At 41.2% G+C, this 22,895-nt stretch overlaps 1 protein-coding gene across 20 annotated transcripts in view; it reads right to left on the reverse strand.

Moving 5' to 3' along the window:
* The window catches only part of sulf2a (sulfatase 2a), an 82,493-nt gene that overhangs the window by 17,008 nt on the left and 42,590 nt on the right, over window positions 1-22,895 (reverse strand). For 11 of the 20 annotated variants that reach the window (XM_061831760.1, XM_061831751.1, XM_061831744.1 and 8 more), the window contains 8 exons: window positions 4,786-4,973; window positions 4,423-4,688; window positions 3,509-3,748; window positions 3,276-3,427; window positions 2,789-2,958; window positions 784-934; window positions 361-536; window positions 124-252 (listed from right to left, as the gene is read on the reverse strand). In XM_061831760.1, the coding sequence (XP_061687744.1) occupies window positions 124-252; window positions 361-536; window positions 784-934; window positions 2,789-2,958; window positions 3,276-3,427; window positions 3,509-3,748; window positions 4,423-4,621 (1,217 nt within the window). In that variant the 5' untranslated portion in view covers window positions 4,622-4,688; window positions 4,786-4,973. Of the gene's footprint in view, window positions 1-123; window positions 253-360; window positions 537-783; window positions 935-2,788; window positions 2,959-3,275; window positions 3,428-3,508; window positions 3,749-4,422; window positions 4,689-4,785; window positions 6,275-22,895 lie in introns of those variants that run through there. The other 9 variants (XM_061831755.1, XM_061831750.1, XM_061831740.1 and 6 more) reach the window with 3 other exon arrangements.

The following is a 22,895-nucleotide window of genomic DNA, read 5'->3' on the forward strand; positions in this document are numbered from 1 at the left end:
TTGGGTCATCCTAGTTTTTCACTATATTCCAGACAGAGAGGGAAGGTGTGAAAAATAATGTATGGTCAAGAAATTAATGAAGTGCGTTGTGGCCCTCAAATTACGGCGTAAATGAGTGTTTACCTGTTCACAAGTTTGTCAGTGTCTAGCAGCTTTAGGATTGACTTTCCATCCATTTCTGCAGGGATATCAACACCAGCCATGTCCAGCAGAGTTGGTGCTAAGTCAATGTTCAGGACCATGTGGGGATTACTACAGGGCGACAAAAGCAAAACATTTATTTGATTTGGGTTTTTAAAAAAATACCTTGAAATCAACAGTTGTTAAATCAATCCTAACTCGCATGAAAATCTCACTCACATGGCACCTTGCTCCACATTAGGCCCTCGAACATAGAAGGGAACACGGATATCAAACTCATAAGGCATTGATTTGCCCTTCACTAGTCCAAACTGCCCAATATGGTAGCCGTGATCTGATGTGTAGATGATGTAGGTGTTATCCAGTTCACCTGTCTCCACCAACATGTTGTACATCTATGGGGGATACAACCCATTGAATAATCGTCCAGAGGAAAACAATTTCCAGTCCCGGTTTAAAATAAAAGGTAATTTAATGATGTAACAAGTGTGTCAGTGAGTATATTAAAAAGCCCCAGTTAGAACAAGCACAGATCTCTCAGGACTTGCGACTCTGGGAAATGCATCGTTTTCTTTTCTGTCTATGACGAAGTGCGTTTCTTTGCCAAAGCATGGTGAAAAGACTGTGTACTTGGCCTCCTACCTTCTCCATGCTGTCATCGACAGACAGAAGAGTCTGCATCCTCCTGCGCTGCAGCATGTTAGTAAATTGCATGTGCACAGGCCTCATGGGCCCCGTGTAGCGGAGGATCCAATGTTTGTCGGGATTAGGAGCGTAGTTGTAGCTCGGAGTTCTGAAAAGGGAATAGACAAGTTTGCTTTACTGTACTGTTGACTGTTTGTGTCTTCCGAATCTAAAGAAAAACAGCAAACCAGAGGGCTATTTTACATTGGCTGATCCCCACCTATACGTTATTACACTGACAGTGGAATTTCCTCAATTCAGCACTCCCAAAGTAATATAATTTGATCACAGGGGACTTCCACGTATACTGTGAGAGGACAGGTCAGTGAGCACCTACAGGAGGGCTAGCGAACTGGATGAACATACAGTAAAAAAAATATCCTGCCATTGATGAATCTCCACACTACCATGGCAACAGTAACTGATAATGTACGGCCACGGCACAGAGTATCTTTATCAGAACCTCCGGTACATAAATCATCAGTTAGTTGCATCACATGACATTTCCTCACCTTCACTTCCTTTAAATGTTTTCTACGAGTTTTACAGTTTCATTGTAGAGCAGTTAACTTCTTCACTTCTTTGCACTTGCATTGTAGTCAAAAATGTTTTAATCATACTTTAAGTCAATAGTGGTTTAATAAAAGACACAAACTGAGCCAGATTCATTCAAATTCAATGTGTTCTATGGAGAACAGACATGTATAGTGTTTCACCTCTTCCACTAAATGGCACAGCAAATATTCAGAAATGACCTTTTTCGATTTCTGCTGACCTTTTTCTTTCCATAGTAGCAGGAAAGATGTTAATGCAATCCTAAACTGGAGGCTCTACCAAACATAAAATGCAAAGCAGTACAATCAATGGGCTTGTACACAGTGAGCAAAATTTGATCAATATTCTAAACAAACCACATGGATGTTTAATTATTTGGGGATAAACAAAACTAAATCAAGCCTATCCAAGGACCAAATGAATTTAAACTTTTTAAATGGAATCGATTAAACTAAATAAACACTATTGTCTCGTGCTTTAATTCACACTAGCAAATGTAATGTAGTGTGAACAAGGTCCCACTGTGAGAACGTTTATCAAGAGAAGACAACAGGAAATCACTACCTCTGCCTCTCCTTATGTGAACCGGTGGGGATGGTGAGAAAGAGCCAGGTAAGACACACTGAACAACTAACCAACGGCTGCAAATGTATGGAGAAAGCGCAATCAAAAGTTGGTGTGAAGGCACTGGGGCCAAATTTACATATCTTCAGCACCTAAAACCTGCATGGCACAGGTTAATGATGCCGAGGGGATTAGATTAATCAAGAGAATGGGGCGTTGGAGGGAGGGGGTAGGAAATTCAGTCTAATTACTGGTCCTGGATTTGTCTCTTGAGCCCAATAGCCGAGGTTCTATTAGGCAGCAGCACTAGTCGACCAGGCAGGAGTATGGAGTGTCGAAAGGACAAAGGCTAGGGTACGATGTAGGAGTATGCCTCCGTCATCATTACGCATGCATTACATTGACAACATTCATGTCTCTCCTTGATCATTGCTGACAAAATGGAACAAATTAGCAGGGCTCATTACAACGGCATCACTAGTGTGAAGAACATGAGGCAAATAAACTGGAGCGACGCAATGGCTGCACAGAGAGGCTAGCCTGCCAACAACATCCTGCAAATGAAGAACATAACATCGATTTGTGATGATTGAATTTATTTTTAAATGAAAGGAAGCTTGAATATGAAGATAACTTATTAGCAAGTAAATAGCTGTACATGTCAAACTGTAAAAATTGATCTCTGCTTGTCAGTGATAACATAACGGTACATCTGCAAAGCAGATGCAGCTATTGTATTTGTTAAAGCATGTGAAAGTGCATATAGGAAAAGGCTTCATGTGCAGTCAAAGCTACACTGCAGTGTAGTTCATGTGTGTATTCTGAAGGCTGTGCATATTCTCACATGTGCTGCGAAGCATTGGGGAAGGCAGAGCTATACTGCGGGGCAGAGTCCTCTGGGCCGTGAGGGGCAACATGGCTCAGAACCATCAAGACCGGACGGTTAGGATACATCCGCTTGGACAATCGAAAGTAGTTGATGCTGTCGTTGCTGATGACATCGGTCAGGTAATCCTGTGGAGAAAACACACAGTGTTCACCAGCTGTTGTGAGTCATAAAATCATTGACATAGTTGTCATGACCTCATGCTGCCCTCGGATGAGACTTTTAGGATGACCCTGAGTTGACGTGCCCGCAAGCTTTGTCAATTGGGACTTTGCACAGGATGGTTAATTACAGCAAAGATTAGCTTTGAGATCTGATTTCACCATGGCTGGGCAGAGTGAAGTAGTTGTTTTAATTGTAATCTAACCATGTGTGGAATCTTGTCTGGAACTTCCCTGAAGACACAATTCTAGGTGGGTCAGTGTAATTATAATTGTAAGTGTACCCTTGAATAGTCACTGCTGTGTTTCTCTCGTACTCCATTCCGGCAGAGTGTATAGTTGTAGAAGCGTGAGTTCTTCACCAGGGCTACCCACTCCCTCCAGCCCGGGGGCACGTAGGAGCCATTATACTCATTGAGATACTTTCCAAAGAAAGCTAATCAATAAACCAGAAATAACACAATATTATTAATCAGCAAATGGTGTGATGGTTTGAATCTGTTCTGATAACATTTACCAGTCCTGTAGCCGGAGTTGTTGAGGTGGACAGCGAAGGTGTGTCGCTCGTGGTGAGCCTGCCACGAGGGTGAGGAGCAGTTCTCGTTGTTGGTGTACGTGTGGTGGTTGTGGACATATTTCCCAGTCAGGATAGAGGATCGAGACGGGCAGCACATTGGTGTGGTAGAGAAAGCATTGGAGAAATGTGTTCCACCCTTCTCCATGATGTGCCGAGTTTTGTTCATGGCCTGCATTGAGCCTGGGAGAAAACAGTGGAGCGGGTCAGGGTGGGGGGTGAGATTCAGAGACAAATGCTAGTGATGAAAAAAAAAGACAAGAAGACCACATAAAGCAGTTGAAGAACTAAAAAGGTAGTAAAAGGGTAGAAAGTGAGAAATATAAACAGGGCATGAGAGACCTGAAGTCATTACACCCAATAGTGGAAAGAGGAAGGCATGTGCAGCGATGAACGAATAAATCTTTTTGGTTAAGTGTGACCCATTTGGACTCATATGTAGTAAAAACCTTTCAAGCTGATGGTAATTGCCTGTGGAAACAGATGCTTGACCATAAATTCCTGCTTTTCAATGAGAGTCTTCTCACTAGCCATCAGTGGAGGACAAAGGATGTCACCAAGGCTATTATGCAGCCACTCCAGTCCAATACGAACTAAAGAACTTAAGTGCGGAGGGAGATGGCTAGCGTTTGGCACCTTAACAATGGTAGGCATAGGCAGCCTGTATTTCATGCCAGCGATGGAGGGGGTGGCAAGTGGAGCACATGACTTTGACTAAGCCAGTCGTCACAATGCCAAGAGGCTGCATGAGGCCAAGTTTCTCGTTCTGGGCATAATAATCACGTGCATGGGTGATGGACATAGACAGATGGATGACTACCTACGAAACAGGGCCAGAAAAAGAACAATAGCCTTACCCAGCTCTATGTCTTGGTCATCTGTGAGGATGAGAATGATATTTGGTCGAATGTTGCGGATTTGCCGGTCCCGCTGGGGGCGAGACCTCATCCGATACCCAGACAGATAACTAGAGCCCTGTGCCACTGGAAGAACTCCTCCAAGGACAAGGAGGATGAGGAGAAGTGGAAGAGTCAGGGAAAGCCTTAGCTCTGCCATCACGCTGTCCACTGGTCACTTCCACCTCAGTCCCGCGTTTCACACAGCCACACTGACCTTCCTTGACCTGTGAGATAAACCCAGATTGAGAATGATATACATGACACACCCACATACACATACGCAATAAAGCGGGTGAAATAGAGCAAATGCAAATGCCTTACACAACCATTACACGCCGCTCTTCCAGACAAATGCACTCGTTTGAGCTGAGTTCAGCTCATTAATCAATCATTAATGATGCATTAGAGTGGTGTCATTGGCTTGGTGTAATGATCTCTGGTGATGAACACATGGCTGAGAGGAGGGGACTAATGGTCCTGGGCTGGGGGCCAGTTCGGCCCTCACCACCCTGTGAGAGGGTGAGGGTGTGGGAGGGAAGGAGGTAGGGAGGGATGGAGAACAGAGGTGGAAGACAGACTCAAAAGGATAAGGGCATGAGAGGATGGACATGAGGACAGAGATCAATTATCAGCATGATTATGAGGAGGCATCAGAAAATTTTAAATAGTTATCCAATTGATGAACAGAATAGCTGAAATATCCAAATGAGGCAATATCATCACAGCCAGTCAACGCAATGTAAACACTAAATGTGCACAAAATATTTTTATTTCATGGAACATATTTAGAGTTCAGTACCTAGATTACTTTTTTTTTCATCAATTAATATTAGGTATTGTAAATATTGCTTTTTTCCAGACCAATACCAGAATGAGTATTGATCCATGAGTACTGACCTATACCACTAATTCTTTGATACCACATTTTAATTAAAACAACAACAGACGATTGTGACCAAAGACTTTTCTGTCTTTCTTTCTGACGCACATGATGATCTGCCAATGTGTCAAACCACTGCAGTGTAGCACCAACCACAGGTGAGGAGGACTTGCTCACTGTCAGATATGTTTGCCGGTGCACCCCAGTGCCAGTGTCAGTGGCTGGTATCAGCAGCCTTCACGATTACCCCATACCTTGAAATAAGGGAGTTACCACCCCACTCGCCCAAAATCAACTAGGATACGCTTTAGCGCCACCTCGATTATAATAACGACCAACAGTACATTGACATTTAAATCTTAAATTACCCTTCTCACCTATCTCAGCCCCTTTAACATTATATGACATCCAAAAATAATTACAACAGTTTTTTAGAAGTTGGAAAAAGCTATGGCTAAATTATGGTAATTGTGAAGTGCAGTAATTATTCACCACAGCATTTTAGGAGAAACCTGTCTACTAAAGCGTCACACTGCAGTTACTTATTGTAAATGATGTACAGAAAACATTGGCCTTAAATAAGACTATTTCTATGACTGGATGTAACAGACAGACCAAGTAAAATAATTATACAACGCAACACCCAATACCAACTATTGAGCTGCCAAGAAGAATTTAAAGGCTGCTATAATGTATTTATCTAATGACACAATCAAAGCAGACAGACAGCACAGTAACCAGAATTATAAACAGTTTGCAAGCATGTCCACTGAGACGCTCAACTGTCAGAAAGAGGAATGTGTGTGCATGTGTGTGTGTCTGTGTGTAACCATAAGGAAGATGTGCCCAGAACAATTCTTGTCTGTAGATGAAGACAATAACAACACTTCAGTCCAGTGGGACTCTTGCTCTTCCTTTACTGCAACATGACTGGAATACAGTGGGAGATTACAATTGACTAGAGAAAGGCATGCAATTCACTTCACCTGCTTTACATGATACAGGTTACGGACAAAAGTATTGGGACATGGACGGCGCTGAAAATATACCAAACTATGAAGCAATTTGTGGATCACACTGGATCATCTCTCGACATTCTAGTACAGGAGTCACTAAAATTGTGAAAAAATAGTGATGGGACATTGATTTCGTAAGGAATCGTTTTCAAGTAATAATTTGAAAATATAAACACATTGAAGAAAATGAAGTGTGGTATACTGACATTTATTTCTTTTCCATCGTGTTACATTATTTTTGATAATCCTGAACATCTGTCTTCACATACAGAACTGTACATAAATAATTACAGATAATAACATTTGTTCTGTTAAATTTATCTCAGAAATATGTAAAACTGGTAGTCCTTTGGATTATTCAGTCCTCAAGTCATTCTCAAAGGTTGGTGAGAACTGTTGTGGTACATCCCAAATTTATTTGATCCGGTTGAGGTCAGAACAGATGTTCTTCCACTTCCAACTCCTGCAACTACTGTATGCCTTTATGGACCTTGGTTTGTACACTGGGGCACAGTCTTGCTGCAAAACAAAAGTGCATTTCCAAGAACTAATGTGAAAGCAAGGGCATTAGTCCAGCCGTGACACAATTAAGAATCGAGATGAACCAAGCTCCATGCTTGATTGATTCACAAATTAATTAAACAATTCAGTCGGGTGTCTCAGTCCTTGTTTTTGTCGCCCCTTTTACTTTGTCTGTTTACCCTGGGATTTATCCTGCCAATATAAAAACAAGGACGAGGTCTGGGTAAGGCCACATTTACACAGAAACAATCTTGTAAAAAAATTAGTTTTGTATTTCCATGTTACACATACAGACGAAAAACCTCTTAAAATAATCTAGGGACGCGTAACAGTCCAAGGTGGGTCCGGCCTTTTGCCCAAAAGTCAGCTGGGGGAGGCTCCAGCTCAGCCGCAATGCTAAGCAAGACAGATGGTATAGAAAATGGAAGACATGACGCTATTTACTTCTGTTTTTCCACCTTCTGTAAATTTGAAATAGCCATAGTGTTTACAAACCATACTTTTGTGGGGCAAGGGTTAGCCATGCGAATGAGGATTAATAATTCAGAAGACAACATTACTACTTCCTTATATGTTCTCCATGCCTTTACTCGTTTTCCTTTTGGCATGGGAAGAAACACCAGCTATGAAAACACACAGGAAAAAAAGACTTGGCAACAGAAAGAAACTCCCCTAACAGGCTCTGTCTGCAACCAGCAGTGAATACCTTGTGACCCAAATGGATTCAAGGGCATCTATAGCCAACAAAGAATGGGCTCAGTGTGCTCAAATTAAAAAGATCCACTGGCACTCGGTCCACTTTTCATCATTTGTGGTAAGGTATGTACAGTGCTTCCCTTTGACAAATCTTCTGAGCCATTGTGGGCAAAGCCGACAAAAAAGGGTGCCGAATATAGTCCCATGAAAACATTAAGATCAACATTACACAGTGTTCTATCAATAGCAGTGTGTAAATTATTAGGCTATTGACAAGATGCGGTGGTGGATATTTCCTGGCATTACTCCCATGAGAACCATTCCTACCACCTGATACTGAAGGACTAATTGGATTTTCAGGCTTTTATCAGTTCTGACACATATATTACTTTGGCCCTTAGTTTGCTTTCTTATACTCTCTTATCACTCTTTATTGTCTGTCTGCATGAAACTGAAAACGTCTAAATAGACAAAGCTTAGATGCCTTGAGTGTCAACATCATAATTCCTGTGATGGCCATCTAAGCCTCGCTATTTCAATGACTTTCCCAACGGTTCTCTTCCTGTATAACTCTCTAAAGTCTCGGTGCTTGCGGGGAATGGCAGGGGAATGAGGTAGAAAGAGCAGAATATGATATCATAGGGAAGTAGCTTCTAAAAGCATGTGTGGGGAACAAGGATCACGTAAGGGTATGCTAATGGAAAGAGACGCCTTTAAGTTGACACAGGGAAGGAAAGTTATGCTCTTCATTCATGCGCTTGTAAGAGGCTCAGGGAGACAGGAGCACTGCATCACCAGATAAAAACTTAATGCTCCACATCTTTTATTGATAAAGCTGAATTATAAATGTCGTGACAACAGTCCCGACCGTGTCACAGCATGGACATGATGGTAAGACGGTAACAAGGGTGTACACACACACACACACACACACCACACACACACACACACAACACACACACACACACACATCAGGATGTCTCACTGCCCAATAACACACACATCAGCAGTCTTAAATTTCCAAACTCAAGCGAGGCAGAGAATGCTTGATAAATCTTCCAAAGACTTTGCCGAGGCGTTAATGTACTGTTCCCCTATAAATAAAACAGATGAGATGTTGAGGGGCATAATGTGTGATTCATACATTCTGTATCCCCCTGAAACTTAGAATATGAGCTAAACATGGGAAAAATAGATGGTTATTCCATACTGAAGGAATACAACTCAACGCATATGCAGTGAAGAAAATAAGTATTTGAACACCCTGCTGCTGTATATTGCAACTTCTCCCACTTAGAAATCATGGAGGGGTCTGAAATTTTCATTGTAGGTGGATGTCCACTGTGAGAGAGAGAATCTAAAAAGAAAACTTCAGAAATCACAATTGTATGATTTTTTTAAGGATTTATTTGTGTGATACAGCTGCAAATAAGTATTTGAACACCTGAGAAAAACAATGTTAATATTTGGTATAGTAGCCCTTGTTTGCAATTACAGAGGTTAAACATTTCCTGTAGTTGTTCACCAGGTTTGCACACACTGCAGGAGGGATTTTGGCCCACTCCTACTCATAGATCTTCTCTAGATCAGACAGGTTTCTGGGCTGTTGCTGAGAAACGCGTAGTTTCAGCTCCCTCCAAAGATTTTCTATAGGGTTTAGGTCTGGAAACTGGCTGGGCCAGAATCCTGATATGGTTCTTAAGCAGCCACTCCTTGGTTTTCCTGGCTGTGTGCTTCTGGTCATTGACATGTTAAAAGACCCAGCCATGACCCATCTTCAATGCTCTGACTGGGGTAAAGAGGTTGTTCCAAGAAATCTCACAATACATGGCCGCGGTCATCCTCTCCTTAATACAGTGCAGTCGTCTTGTCTCATGTGCAGAAAAACACCCCCAACCTTTCCAGCCGTGTGGAGTTGTACAATTTTGTCTCTGGTATCTTTGGACAGCTCTTTGGTCTTGGCCATGTTACAAGTTTGAGTCTTACTGATTGTATGGGGCAGACAGGTGTCTTTATGCAGCTAACGACCTCACACAGGTGCATCTGTTTCAGGATAACACATGGAGTGGAGGTGGACTTTTAAAGCTGGACTAACAGGTCTTTGAGGGTCAGAATTCTGGCTGATAGTCAGGTGTTCAAATACTTATTTGCAGCTGTATCACACACACACAAAAAAAAAATCATACATTGTGATTTCTGGATTTTTCTTTTTAGATGATCTCTCTCACAGTGGACATACACCCTCCATTATTTCTAAGTGGGAGAACTTGCAGTATAGCAGGGTGTTCAAATACTTATTTTCTTCACTGTATACTTTTGAATCTAATCATCTTGGTGAGATTTCATTTAAAAGACAGAGATGTGAAAGCCAGTCTCCAAAATGTTCCCACTAATATATCTTGAGAGTGAAAGAGATGCAGAGAAAACAACAGGGAAGGCGTGAGAAGACAACTGAAGCTCGAGGCATAGAGTCAGGAATGAACAAAGCAGAAGCACCTTAGTCACTGATGGCGCTCGCTCCAACATTAACATTCAAGGCCACCACATTCATAAAATAAAAGTGAACACTTAAAAACACAAGCTCAGATCTCCTCTACATAAGAACGTTCCACATTCTGTATGCTGCTGCTTGTCATACATAAGGAACATGGAAGTACAGTTTAAATAACAATGTTGTGTGCTCCAACGCTATCAAGCCAATCCTTTTGGTCATAATTGAGGCTGGCAGGGCTTTGCTTAAGTGTGACTCTGTTCCCATTGGCGTGCCTCGCTCTGAATAGAACGCGAGAAATCTCCAAAGACCCTTCAATTTACCAACAAAAGTTGGCATTGAGATGTAAATTCAGCAATGGAATACATTTATGTGAAGAAAACTTCTGTCAGTTTGTGTGTGCTTGTTTGTGTGAGAGAGAGTTCACATGGATAGTTGTGGACAGAGAATAAGGGATTTCTATTTGTCAAAACAGTGTGGACAGTTTTTACACAATGATATTAAACAATGGTGAGCTGCCATCATTCATCCTCACCTTTTGCTCCACTAAATACAATAAATTTAGTTAAAAAGAATAAAAAAAAAAAGAATAATACGACAACCAAATTAAAAGTTCAAGTGAATGTTTGTTTGGTATATTCTGGCTGTAAATGACAAGAAAGTGGCACAAATATTAATATGCCTCTCACAATTTAGCAGAAACACAATCTTTTTGCACCAGACATTAGGAACCTGGTAATTTCAAGCAAAATCCCCACTGACTCTTAAATTGTGGCGCTTGTACCAGTAGTGGTACATGGGCTCTCTCTGGTGGGACGCAAAAGAATCACTGCCCAGGAACATTTTGGTTGTATTTAACTTTGTAGTACAAAACATTTCATCTTTAAAAATAGCTTGTTTTCAAACAATTATGTTAACCTGGAAGAGGGGCCAAGGACCCTGGGTGCAGTATGAACTAAGCGACAGGCAAATAAAGGGACCTTGGCAGTCCGTCCACGGCTATAGAAGCTAGCTCTAGGGACGTGGAATGTCTCTCTGGTAGGGAAAGAGCCTAAATTTTGTGTAGGAGGTTAAAAAATTCCAACTAGACATTTGGGCTTCACCTCAACACACAGCTTGGCTCTGGTACCTCACATTGTGATTTGCAGTGAATGCAGGGAGGTGGTGGCTGAAAATTTAGAAACGTGGAAGCATGGGCTGGAAAGAAGAGGAAGGAAGATCACCCAAAGTGAGACAGAATATATGCGCAAGAATTAAAGATGTGGAGGGGGGTGAGTGACAATACAGGGAGAAGAGATGGCGAGAGTGGAGGACTTTAAATACTTAGGGTTACCAGTCCAGAGCAATGGTGAGTGTGCTATGGAAGGGACAACATTGGCCAAATCAGGTTGTGTAAATGTATGCTGAAGCAGTGTTCCTACATGGCAACTACGTTGTTCGAGGCAATGTTTTCATTAAAGGCAATGTATGTACACTGAAAATAAATCACAACTCGGATATGTTACGTCTGATTTTATTGAGGTGAAACTTTTTGTCAAGGTAAAATTATGTTGTCTTAACGCAGAATATTTTAAAAAAGGCAACAACAACAACAACAAAAAAGTACTTTCCCATAAAAGTTTTTGGTTTTTATTTTAATGTGCACTAAATACAGTATTTAAAGCTCTAAATGGCAAAGGCCAGAGTATCACCTTCATTTTAATTTGCACATTTGTCATATATTAACATATCATCAATACTGGTACAAGCTGCAATGAATGTGTTAATCACCTTTAGTTTTAGTTAGTAAATAGCTTGTATAGTACCTTGAATACTTCAGGCTGGAAGCTAATGATGGTTATATACTGTAAAACCAGCTGGTTGCTGGTGTGTTAAGTTGCAATTTATATATGATTCTACTAGTCCACTAATTGCAAAATTATTAGTGACTAATTGATGATTAAAATAATAATTTGGGGCAGCTGTAGGACACAACATGCACTTTATTAGATTTGCAGCAAATGTTCCAAACAGTCTAAAGTTAATGCAAGGGTCACATTAATTTGATGCAAACTCCATATTTAAGATAAGTGGGGTGAGAGAATTGTGTCAAGCAAATATGGTTAATTAATGTGCACAATTAAAGCACTTAGTTCAAATGAAAGCCTAAAAGGATTTCTCGTCTCCAGCACTTTGCATGGCGTCAGCATCTCTTGAGCTATCCTGAAAGAAGTTCTGGAGAAGAATGACTGATCTTTCTCATGTAACAACTTCTACTTTGCCAACTTTAAAAATAAGATTTCCTTTATAAGGTTATAATTCAAATTTTATTCTAAAACCCTTCAACAGCTCTTGTCTGTATTTTTGTTGAAGATGTCCCTTTATTTCCTAATAAGTAACCGAAATCATAGAGAATGACAAATGATAAATGCAAAGGCTAAGGTTCCCTTCGGGTGGGAGATTTAATTTCGATCTCCTTTAGGTTCTGGTAAGTTCGATGCTTTTTCACACGTCAGAATCCGTGTGTCATTTCTCTACTAGAACGCCCACAGATGAAAAAGCAGCGTTTTAACTTGGGGGGGAGTATGAAAACCAGATTTGTGCAGAAGATCAACTGTTTTGTTTTGTACTATTCTGTGCCATACAGTAGATTATTATCAGTGCAGGTATTTTTTTCCGCCTATATCCTGCCTTAATCCTAAATACCATGTGGAATGTGCTGTTTGGGCAGTCACTTAGGAATGAGAGCAAATGAGGTGCTTAATATATTGTTAATCCGACAGTGAGTCTGATGATTCAAAGTAAGAGTGAAACTGTAGAATGCTGTGGTTGATGTCAGTAAATAATGTAATGTTAAAAAGTCATCTCTTTAATTTTTATATGCCAATAAGGATACTTTTGTAGTGAATGAAAAAAAATCCATCAAATTTTCCCGGAATTTCATGTGAAAGCAGCTGGTTCCAAACTTAAAGGATTATGTGGGCATATATAGCAAGTGAAAAATCAACATTCATCCACAGTCGTGTTTGGACATTCATAAGAACCAGCCTGAATAAAAGAACTTAGTGATAACTGCAAGGTTCGGCTTAGTGAACATTACTCAGAAACCTTATTAATAATATTCAGAATTGATTGAAAATGAGTAAATCCCTGCACATACGGTACGCTCTCGTATTTTTTTTTCTTAGAACAGTGAAAGCTGTTACAATAGAATATTACTAGCATGCCAATGGTTTTGGAGATTGCAGCAAAAAGAGAGTGATGTGTGGGCGTTCCAATTCGACTGAGAAGGTACACTTAAGATTCCATTCCATTTTCCAAGCTGCTTATTCTCACAAGGGTTGCAAGAGTGCTTGAGCCTATCCTATATGACAAATTATATTTGACTGTGATTGGCTGGCGACCAATTCAGGGTGTACCCTGCCTCTTTCCCAAAGATAGCTACCATAGGCTCCAGGACGCTGCGACCCTCATGATGATAAGCAGTTCAGAAAATGGATGAGAGTTATATTTAAATAAAAAACAAATAGATGGGAAGGTAATAAGGAGAGTTTAAACAAAAACAACTATGTGGAGTTCCTGGGCATCATTTTTGAGACAAATAGAAGCTGTTTTTGGACACATTTTCAGTCCCATTGGTCCACTATATTGGGGTCCATTACGCAAACACGATATATACCGAAGTTGTTTTTGTGAGTAAGTTATACATCTGTGTAGCAGTCATATTGCGGGGCTGTTGGACCCGCAACGTTGGTGTCATGTAAGATTAGCACCCATGTTACAGTAAATTATAATGCTTCACAGAAAAGATAGCGCTTGTATACCTACCTCCCTCTATGAGAACATTGAATGCAGACACAAAAGAATATCAGCCTCCTGAATTTCCCATTTTTCTTTTCAGAATGAAAGTTGCTGGGCATGAGGCAGTTGCATTCAGGGACACTGCGTGATTGGGAGTGTTCTTTTTTAATATAATACACTATGTAAAAATACAAGAAACTACAAAACAAGAAAAAATATTTGTATCAGAATGCTTTAGTTAAAACACTCTATGATCACACTGTAATATGTTATTTACTTTCTTATGCAAGATAAAAAGATGAATTATTTTGTAATATACTCAGCCAAAGCTGTAAGCAATGCAAAGTTATCAATCTTTTCACCATTGTTCCCGTCATACTGTGTTACTATTTGCACATTGATGACAAAAGTACCATATTTGTTTTAAAAAAAACACCATTCAAGCAACAAGTTTTTTCTTACGTTTTTACGATTGTAAGGTGAAAGCTGCAGCTGGCTATTAGTGTGGACTAAATGGTTGCCAACAATATGAAAAGAAAGTATTTTGAGGGAATATTTTCAATACATTATCAAAAGTGTTCGCTTACCCATCCAAACAATCAGAATTAGGTGTTTCAATCACTTCCATAGCCACAAGTATATAAAATCCAGTACAATATCTCAGCATGCAGACTGTTTTTACACACATTTGTGAAAGAATGGTTTACTTTCAAGAGCTAAGTGAATTCCAGCGAGAACTGTGATAAGATGCCATCAGTGCAAGAAGTCCTGTTGTGAAATTTCATTGCTTCTAAATAGTTGAGAGTCAACTGTCAGATGAACTACATGATAATATTGTGGAAATGTTTGGGAAGGTGAGCAACACAGCCTTGAAGTGGTAGCCGTAAACTGACAAAGTGGGATCGGTGGATGAAGAGCCGTATAGTGTGAAGAGGTTAGCATCTTTCTGCTGAGTCAATCAGCAGAAAGCCCTCAAACTTCAAGTGGCTTTCAGATCTGCTAAAGAACCACGCGCAATGACCTTAAATTAACGGATTTCCACTGCTGAACAGCTACATCCAAGCCATACACCATAAAAGCAATGCAAAGCCTCTGATGCAGTCGTGTAAAGCATGCCACCACTGGACTCTATATTGGAACACACCGTCTTGTCCCCCTTTCTGAAAAGAGAAACCACCAACTCTGTCTGCCATTCCAGGGGCACTGTTCCTGATGTCCACGTGATGTTGCAGAGGTGTGTCAACCAGGACAGCACCACAACATCCAGAGCCTTTAGGAACTCCAGGAGAATCTCACCCACCCCCAGGGCCTTGCCACCCAGAAGCTTTTTAACCACCTTGGTGACCTCAACCCCAGAGATAGCAGATCCCATCTCAGAGAACCCAGACTCTGCTTCCACATGGGAATGTGTGTTGGTGGAATTAGTATTCTTCCCCCCCATTTACAACGTCTCAAGTCGAGATCAGCAGCGCCTCACCCTCACTATACACAGTGTTGACAGTGAACTGCCCCCCCACCCCTGAGACGCTGGAGAGTGGACCAGAATTTCCTCAAAGCTATGCTGAAGTTGTTCACCATGGCCTCACCGAACTCCTCCCACACCTGGGTTTTTGCCTCAGCGACCACCAAAGCTGGATTATGCCTGGCCAGCCGGTAACTATCAGCTGCCACGTGAGTCCCACAGGCCACAAAGGCCCAAATAGTACTCCTCCTTCAGCTTGACGGCATCCCTTACTGTTGGTGTCCACCAACGTGTTTGGGGGTTGCCGTCACAACAGGCACTGACCACCTTATGGCCACAGCTTCAGTTGGCTGCCTCAGCAATTCAGGCGTGGAACATCATCCACTCAGACTCAGTGTTCCCGCCCCCCTCGGAACAAGAGCAAAGTTCTTTTGGAGGTGGGAGTTGAAACTCCTTCTGGCAAGGGAATCTGACAGCTGTTCCCAAGAGACCCTCACAATACGTTTGGGCCACTTCGGACCGGCATCTTCCCCCACAATTGGAGCCAAATCACCACTAAGTGGTGATCAGTTGAAGGCTCTGCCCCTCTCTTTACCCAAGTGTCCAAGTCATGCGTCCACAAGTCCGATGACAACACCACAAAGTTGATCATCGAACTGCGACCTAGGGTGTGCTGGTGTCACGTCCACATGTGGACACCCTTGTGCCTGAACATGGTGTCTGTTATGGACACTTGAGTTCTGATTGGGGGGGGGTTTGTTCCCAATCACGCCCTTCCAGGTCTCAGTGTCATTGTCCACGTGAGCTCTCCAGGACTCTAAGTACTCTAAAAAGGGTGAATACATGGGTACAAACAACAGTCAGGGTCCGTCCTCCCACCTGAAAGGGGAGGGAGAATATCCTCTCATCCACCTGGGTAAACCCAAACTTATAGGCGGCGAGCCGGGGGGCATTAAGTATACCCACACCAACTTGGCACCTCTTACCGTGGGTAATTCCAGAATGGAACAGAGTCCAACCCCGCTCAACAAGACTGGTACCAGAGCCCATCCAGTGTGCAGATGCAAGTTCTGAACTTCTCAACCTCACAAACCAGCTCGGGTTCCTTCCCTGCCAGAGAGGTGACATTCCTTGTCCCTAGAGCCGGTTTCTGTAGCACACATTCCACCCGACCCTTATAGCCCCTCTTACAGGTGGTGAGACCATGGGAAGGGGTACCCATGTTACTCTTTTGGGGTGTGCCAGGCTGAGCCCCATGAGTGCAGGCGCGGCTAACAGGTGCTTGCTTTTTAGCCCCACCTCCAGGCCTGGCTCCAGAGTGCGGTCCCGGTGACCTGCATCAGGGCAAGGGAAACCTGAATCCATTTGTGTATACCATCATGGGGGTCTTCTGCCCATGCTTTGTCTGGTCCCTCACCTCGAACCTGTTTGCCATGGGTGTCCTACCAGGGGCATGAGCCCAAGAACTCTTACCTCCACACAAACACCTCAATCACAATGAGGTGACGGGTCAAGGAGGGGACAACTTAATCTTCAAGATTATTTGTTCTACTTTCTTTATATGTATGGATTGCATGGGTTCCTAAAATTTGATGAAAATTTTATGTCAATAGCACTTTTTGAAATGTATTTAATGAGAAAATGGACATGTGCAATACTTTTTATGCCACTGTATATTCTGTCTTTGGCCAATCTTCATTCCCCTCCTTTCCAGTCCATGCCTCCATATATATATATCCATATATTCATATCTGAGTCAAGGCAGGTGAGCGAATACTTTTGGCAATGTAGTATACATATCCTGAATATATAAAACATAACATGTTCTCACGCACTCAGGCGGCGTTATCCTCCCAGGTTGGATGTTACTGCACTCAGTGCCCTGGATCAGTATGGGCACTACTGTTGCCTTCACCATTCAATTTTTTTTTTTCTTCAGTCCTTAGTATGTCTCCGGTTTTTCGTGTTCCTTTATATGGATGTTACTATCACTCAGGAAACAGAAAACATTTATCATTAAGGTCTGAAAAAATGGAGGTCCAAAGTAATTTGACAAAGAAATTGGGGTTTTTCATCTTCATCCATCCATCTATTTTCCAAGCTGCTTATCTTCACAATGGTCACTTTTCATATTGTTATTTCAAAGGGGAAAAAATGAAAACAGCATGTGCAACAACACTGCTAACCCTTCAATATTTGGTTGCACACCCTTTGGCACGTATGAAAAACAGATTTCAGCTCCCTCAACAAATTTTCAATTGATTGAGATCAGGGATCATTGCAGGGCATTTAAAAACACTCATTTCCCCCAACTTAAACCATTTATTTGCTTTGCGACTTTGCCTTGCTAGAGGACCCACGATCTCTGCCCCGAACCAAGTTTCATTACACTGGGTAAGACATTTTGCTCTAAAATCTCTTGATAATGTTTACATTTCATGTTACCCATGATACAGTGAAACCCTCCAGTCGCAGATGCAATAAAGCATCCCCACGTCATTATGGAGTCTCCACCGTCGTTGACTAGTGGCAGGTGTTCCTTTCCCCAAAGGTTTCATTTTCTTTATGCATACTGTTTGTGTGCGTTGGTAAAAAGCTCCATTTTTATCTCATTGGTCCATAAAATATTATTACGTGCCCTTCTGTATCAAAGACGAGTTCTCCATAGAAAAATGTTGTTACACTTGATTCATTTTCTTCCGGAGCTACTCCAGTTTTAGTACTTCAACGTCATGGGTGCCAATAATATTGAGCATGACCATATGCTTTGCCTGCATCATACACCCTGCTGTGATGTGCTGCACTGTCTCTAGGGCTTCTTTGCACAGCATTCATCTGGAGTCCCATCTGATGGGATATAGCCTAGAGGTGTGATGTTTCATTCACTACATATCTCGTATCGATTTGTCTTAGGACAATCTAATTGGATCAATCAGTCCTTGGCTAGTTGAGCTTCCGGACGAAAATATATCGATTCAGATCTTTTTAAAAGGTAATCAATTCATTGTATTGCTATAAGAAAATAATGTATTGGATTTACGCACAGTAGACTTTACATGGATGTGCTTGTGTTTTTTTAAACACTTTTATTGTTAAAGACAATTATTGGTTACTTGATTAAGATTTCGTGTATGGGACATCACAGGTATCCTGGGAGTATCAAACAGTGCAGTGTTTTTCTGGCGGTATCGAGTGGCCCGGTCTTAGAAGCAAACCACATCTCCCATAATCCGTTCTGAATCATTATGAGCATGCGCATTCCAGGAAATATGAGAGCAGCGTGCCACTGAGCAGCGTTCTAAACTTGTTGAATGGAATCCGCAAAGGAACACACATAACTGGACTCTTCTTGTTTGTTGAAGACTGAGAATGTCCTGGGAAGCTTAAATCAGAAGTATAAATGCTTTTCGGTTTTTGCAGTAAAACAATTGAGGAGAAAACAATTAAATTCCCACCTCAAAAACTACTTAGCCCGCCAAGTACCTACTAACATCACAACCAACATTAAAATACTGAAGTGTAGTGTGAAGTGGTGTTGAGCGAAAAGCTAAAGTATTTAGTATGTACAGTATATGATTTATAACACGCCACTGTAAGTTTATGCAGTTTGAACATTATCACTGCAATTACCGTAATTTCTTGAAAATAATATGCACATTTTTCCCAAAACCAGGGGTTGTGGGTTCGTATCCCACTGGGGCCTCCACTCCCCGAGAAGGTTTGCGTCAGGAAGGGCATTCGGCGTAAAAATTGTGCCAAACATAAATGTTGCATTCATCTAAGATGACACGCTGTGGCGACCCCGAAAGGGACAAGCCGAAAGAAACTTACTTATTTTCAAAAAGTTAATAGAGCGTATTATATTTAGGTTTGAATGAAAACTAAAAATACACATTGTATAGTTGTACACAGGTACATAGAGTGGTAAAAAAAGGTATACAGATACATTTCGATATTATGTTCGATGTCTTATGTTACACATTTATATTTATTACGGTAATGTGCGCCCCCAACCTGAACTCTATGACCTCCTCGGGGAGCTTGCATTTTACGATCGTTAGCGTAGCATATTTGTTGGTACTGCACCAAAGATCAGAAACGACTGCCTGTGAGTTGGTTTTAACTTAAACCAAGACTACAACGCCTAGTTGTGCAGCTGCTTTTAAAAGAAACGTGTCATCACTCGTGCTGATGATGCCGCCAACCTGGAAGTAGCAGTCTGAAACAACGATAGCTCGCCTCAATGGCTACAGGTGGGTATAAAAACAACGTGAGCTCAAACTATGTAATACGAGCGTCATGGGCACATTAAAAAAAGACCAAGAGAGCACACACAATTATCATGGTCGGTTTAAAAAAAAAATAATAATAATAAATGTGCCCATTAGCCTCGTTTCTATGTAGTTTGAGCTCACATTGTTTTGATAGCCATCTGACGCCATAGCTTTCCTATGGCATCAGGTGGGCGAGAGGCTGCGCTGTGGAACCAAAACTCTTGAGATTCAAAAAATGTTTCCCCACAAACGCCATGGATGGCGCAGGGGATGACAAGCTGTGGGAGCAAAATAGGATCACTGTTCATGAATGCAGGAGGCACCAAAACTGGACCAAGTCACAAAAGGTAGCTACAATAGATATTTTTCAGATTGGAGATGAGCCAGAGGTTTCTTTTGAAATCTTGGCCAAGGATGTGTAATGAAGAGGATAAACTGCACTATGCACAATTTTTTTTTATGCACAAATATTTAATGTATAAAATGTTCAAGTCCAACAGTGTTAAATATTTATTTAAGACAGTAATATGTGTTATCAACAGCATTAACAAAATGTTATGCCATCATTGAGCATTTATTTTAGTTGGTTGAGGGATTCTGCTCTGACAATTAAAGGGACCAGGACAAGCGTGTCCTGTGGCATGTCCCGAGATTATATTACGGCTTCATCAGCACGTGCACAATGATTATTATTCATGGTTGTTCTAAAGACAGTTTTTTGAAAAACAATACAAGTACAAAACTAACAAAATATAAATACAGATAATTCCCAATATTGTGAGCATATGGGTAGCAGCAAATTGATGGTGTACATTGTACATTGGTAGAAGGGTTTTCTTGATTTTTTTAGGTCAACTTTGGGGGTGCGCATTATACTTCAGGACGCATTATATTCGAAAAATTACTGTAAATATAGGATAAAAAAATACTTAAATAATGATTCAATTATATATTAACATAGTGTATTCAGTTATGTATTAATGTATTGCATAAACAAACGTGCAGAACAAAATGTCTTTAAAACAGTTTAAAATCTAATGCAAGTGTACTGCGCTTTCAGATTAATTACAAAGGCACTTTTAAAAACGTTCTTAAAGAATTTAAGACACTGTAACATGATGCAGTTTGAACCTTTAATTGATTCTTGCATGCCATTAGAGGGACCCACTAGTGGTATCTCCTCCACACTTTGAGAACCACTGCATGGAGTGTTTCACACACGACAGATGGTAACTTGGACATCATGAGCTTCTCAAAGTTACGTAACCACATCACACATCGTGACTCATGAGTGGGTAGTAATACAAAAACTGTATTTAGAACATTAGAGCACCACATGTGTTCAGTTACAATAACATTTTTATTATTTCTCTTTGAAAAACAGAAGTACAGTAGCAGGCAAACCTACTTGAACTTTATTCAAATAAAAGGGAAATGCATTTTCCATCATAATAATTAGCTATAATGGTTGGTGATGGTTTTTTTCTTCCATAATCTTACTTGATATCTTTACAGGAAACAAAAGAAATTCGTGAAATTTTACCTGCATTGAACAGTATACATGTATTTCTTCACAGTCACACTGAGTGAATATTTCGCAAAAAGGTTTAATGAATCGATTCCCAAACATTGAATGTTTTGTATCGTACTTTTCTAAATGACCCAGTAATGTAGTTCTTGAATCGAATCGACAACCATGAATTGTGATATGAACTGAAGGCAAAATCAATCATTACACTAAGTAAATACAGTAAATCAACAATCTTTTTTCAAGGATTGTAACTTGGAGCAAATCTTCTTCTTCATCTTTTCCTTTCGGTTTGTCCCGTGAGGGGTCTCCACAGCGTGTCATCTTTTCCATCTTAGCCTATCTCCTGAATCCTCCTCTTATGTCTTCCCTCACAACATCCATTAACCTTTTCTTTGGTCTTCCTCTCGCTCTTTTGCCTGGCACCTCCATAATCAGCATCCTTCTACCAATATATTCACTCTCTCACCTCTGGACATGTCCAAATCATTGAAGTCTGCTCTCTCGAACCTTGTCTCCAAAACATCCAAATTTGGCTGTCCCTCTAATGATCTCATTTCTAATCCTATCCAACCTCAACATCTTCATTTCTGCCACCTCCAGTTCTGCTTCCTGTTGTCTCTTCAGTGCCACCGTCTCTAATCTGTACATCATGGCCCCGGCCTCACCACTGTCTTCTAAACTTTACCCTACATCCTAGCAGAGACTCTTCTGTCACATAACACACCAGACACCTTCCGCTCGCTGTTCCAACCTGCTCTGTCCCTTTTCTTCACTTCCTTACCACACTCACCATTGCTCTGTATTATTGACCCCAAGTATTTGAAGTCTTCCACTCTCGCTATATCTTTTCCCTGGAGCCTCACTCTTCCCACTCCAACCCTCTCACTCACGAACATATATTCTGTTTTATTTCTGCTAATCTTCCTCTCCTTTACAGTGCATGCCTCCATCTTTCTAATTGTTCTTCCACCTGCTCCCTGCTTTCACAGCATATCACGACATTATTTGCAAACATCATGGTCTAAGGGGATTCCAGTCTAACCTCATCTGTCAGCCTATCCATTACCACAGCAAACAGGAAGAGGCACAGAGCTGATCCCTGATGCAGTTCCACCTCCACCTTAAATTCTTCTGTAACACCTATTGCACACCTCACCATTGTTCTGCTGCAGTCATACATGTCCTATAGTATTCCAACATATTTCTCCGCAACACCAGACTTACGGATGCAATACCACAGTTCCTCTCTTGGTACTGTCATAGGCTTCCTCTAGATCCACAAAGACATAATGTAGCTCCTTCTGACCTTCTCTGTACTTTTCCACTAGCATCCTCAAGGCAAATAATGCATCTGTGGTACTCTTTCTAGGCATGAAGCCATACTGTTGCTCCCAGATACTTACTTTTGTCCTGAGCCTATACTCCACTACTCTTTCCCATACCTCTACTGTGTGGCTCAACAACTTCTCTATACTTCTCCTCTATAGTTCCCTCAGCACTGTACATCGCCTTTGTTCTGAAAAATGAGAATGAGCACATTTTCCTCCATTCTTCTGGCATCTTCTCACCTGCTTGTATTCTGTTCAATAAGTTGGTCAAAACCTCCACAGCCACCTCTCCACATTGCTTCCATACCTCCACAGGTATGTCATCAGGACCAACTGTCTTTCCATTATTTATCCTTTGTAGTGCCTTTCTAACTTCCGCCTTACTAATCATTGCCACTTCCTGGTCCTTCACACTCTTGTACTCTTCTTTCTCATTTTCTTCATTCATCAA

The sequence above is a fragment of the Syngnathoides biaculeatus genome, chromosome 10 (genome assembly GCF_019802595.1).
Source record: "Syngnathoides biaculeatus isolate LvHL_M chromosome 10, ASM1980259v1, whole genome shotgun sequence".
In the NCBI taxonomy this organism is placed as follows: Eukaryota; Metazoa; Chordata; class Actinopteri; order Syngnathiformes; family Syngnathidae; genus Syngnathoides; species Syngnathoides biaculeatus.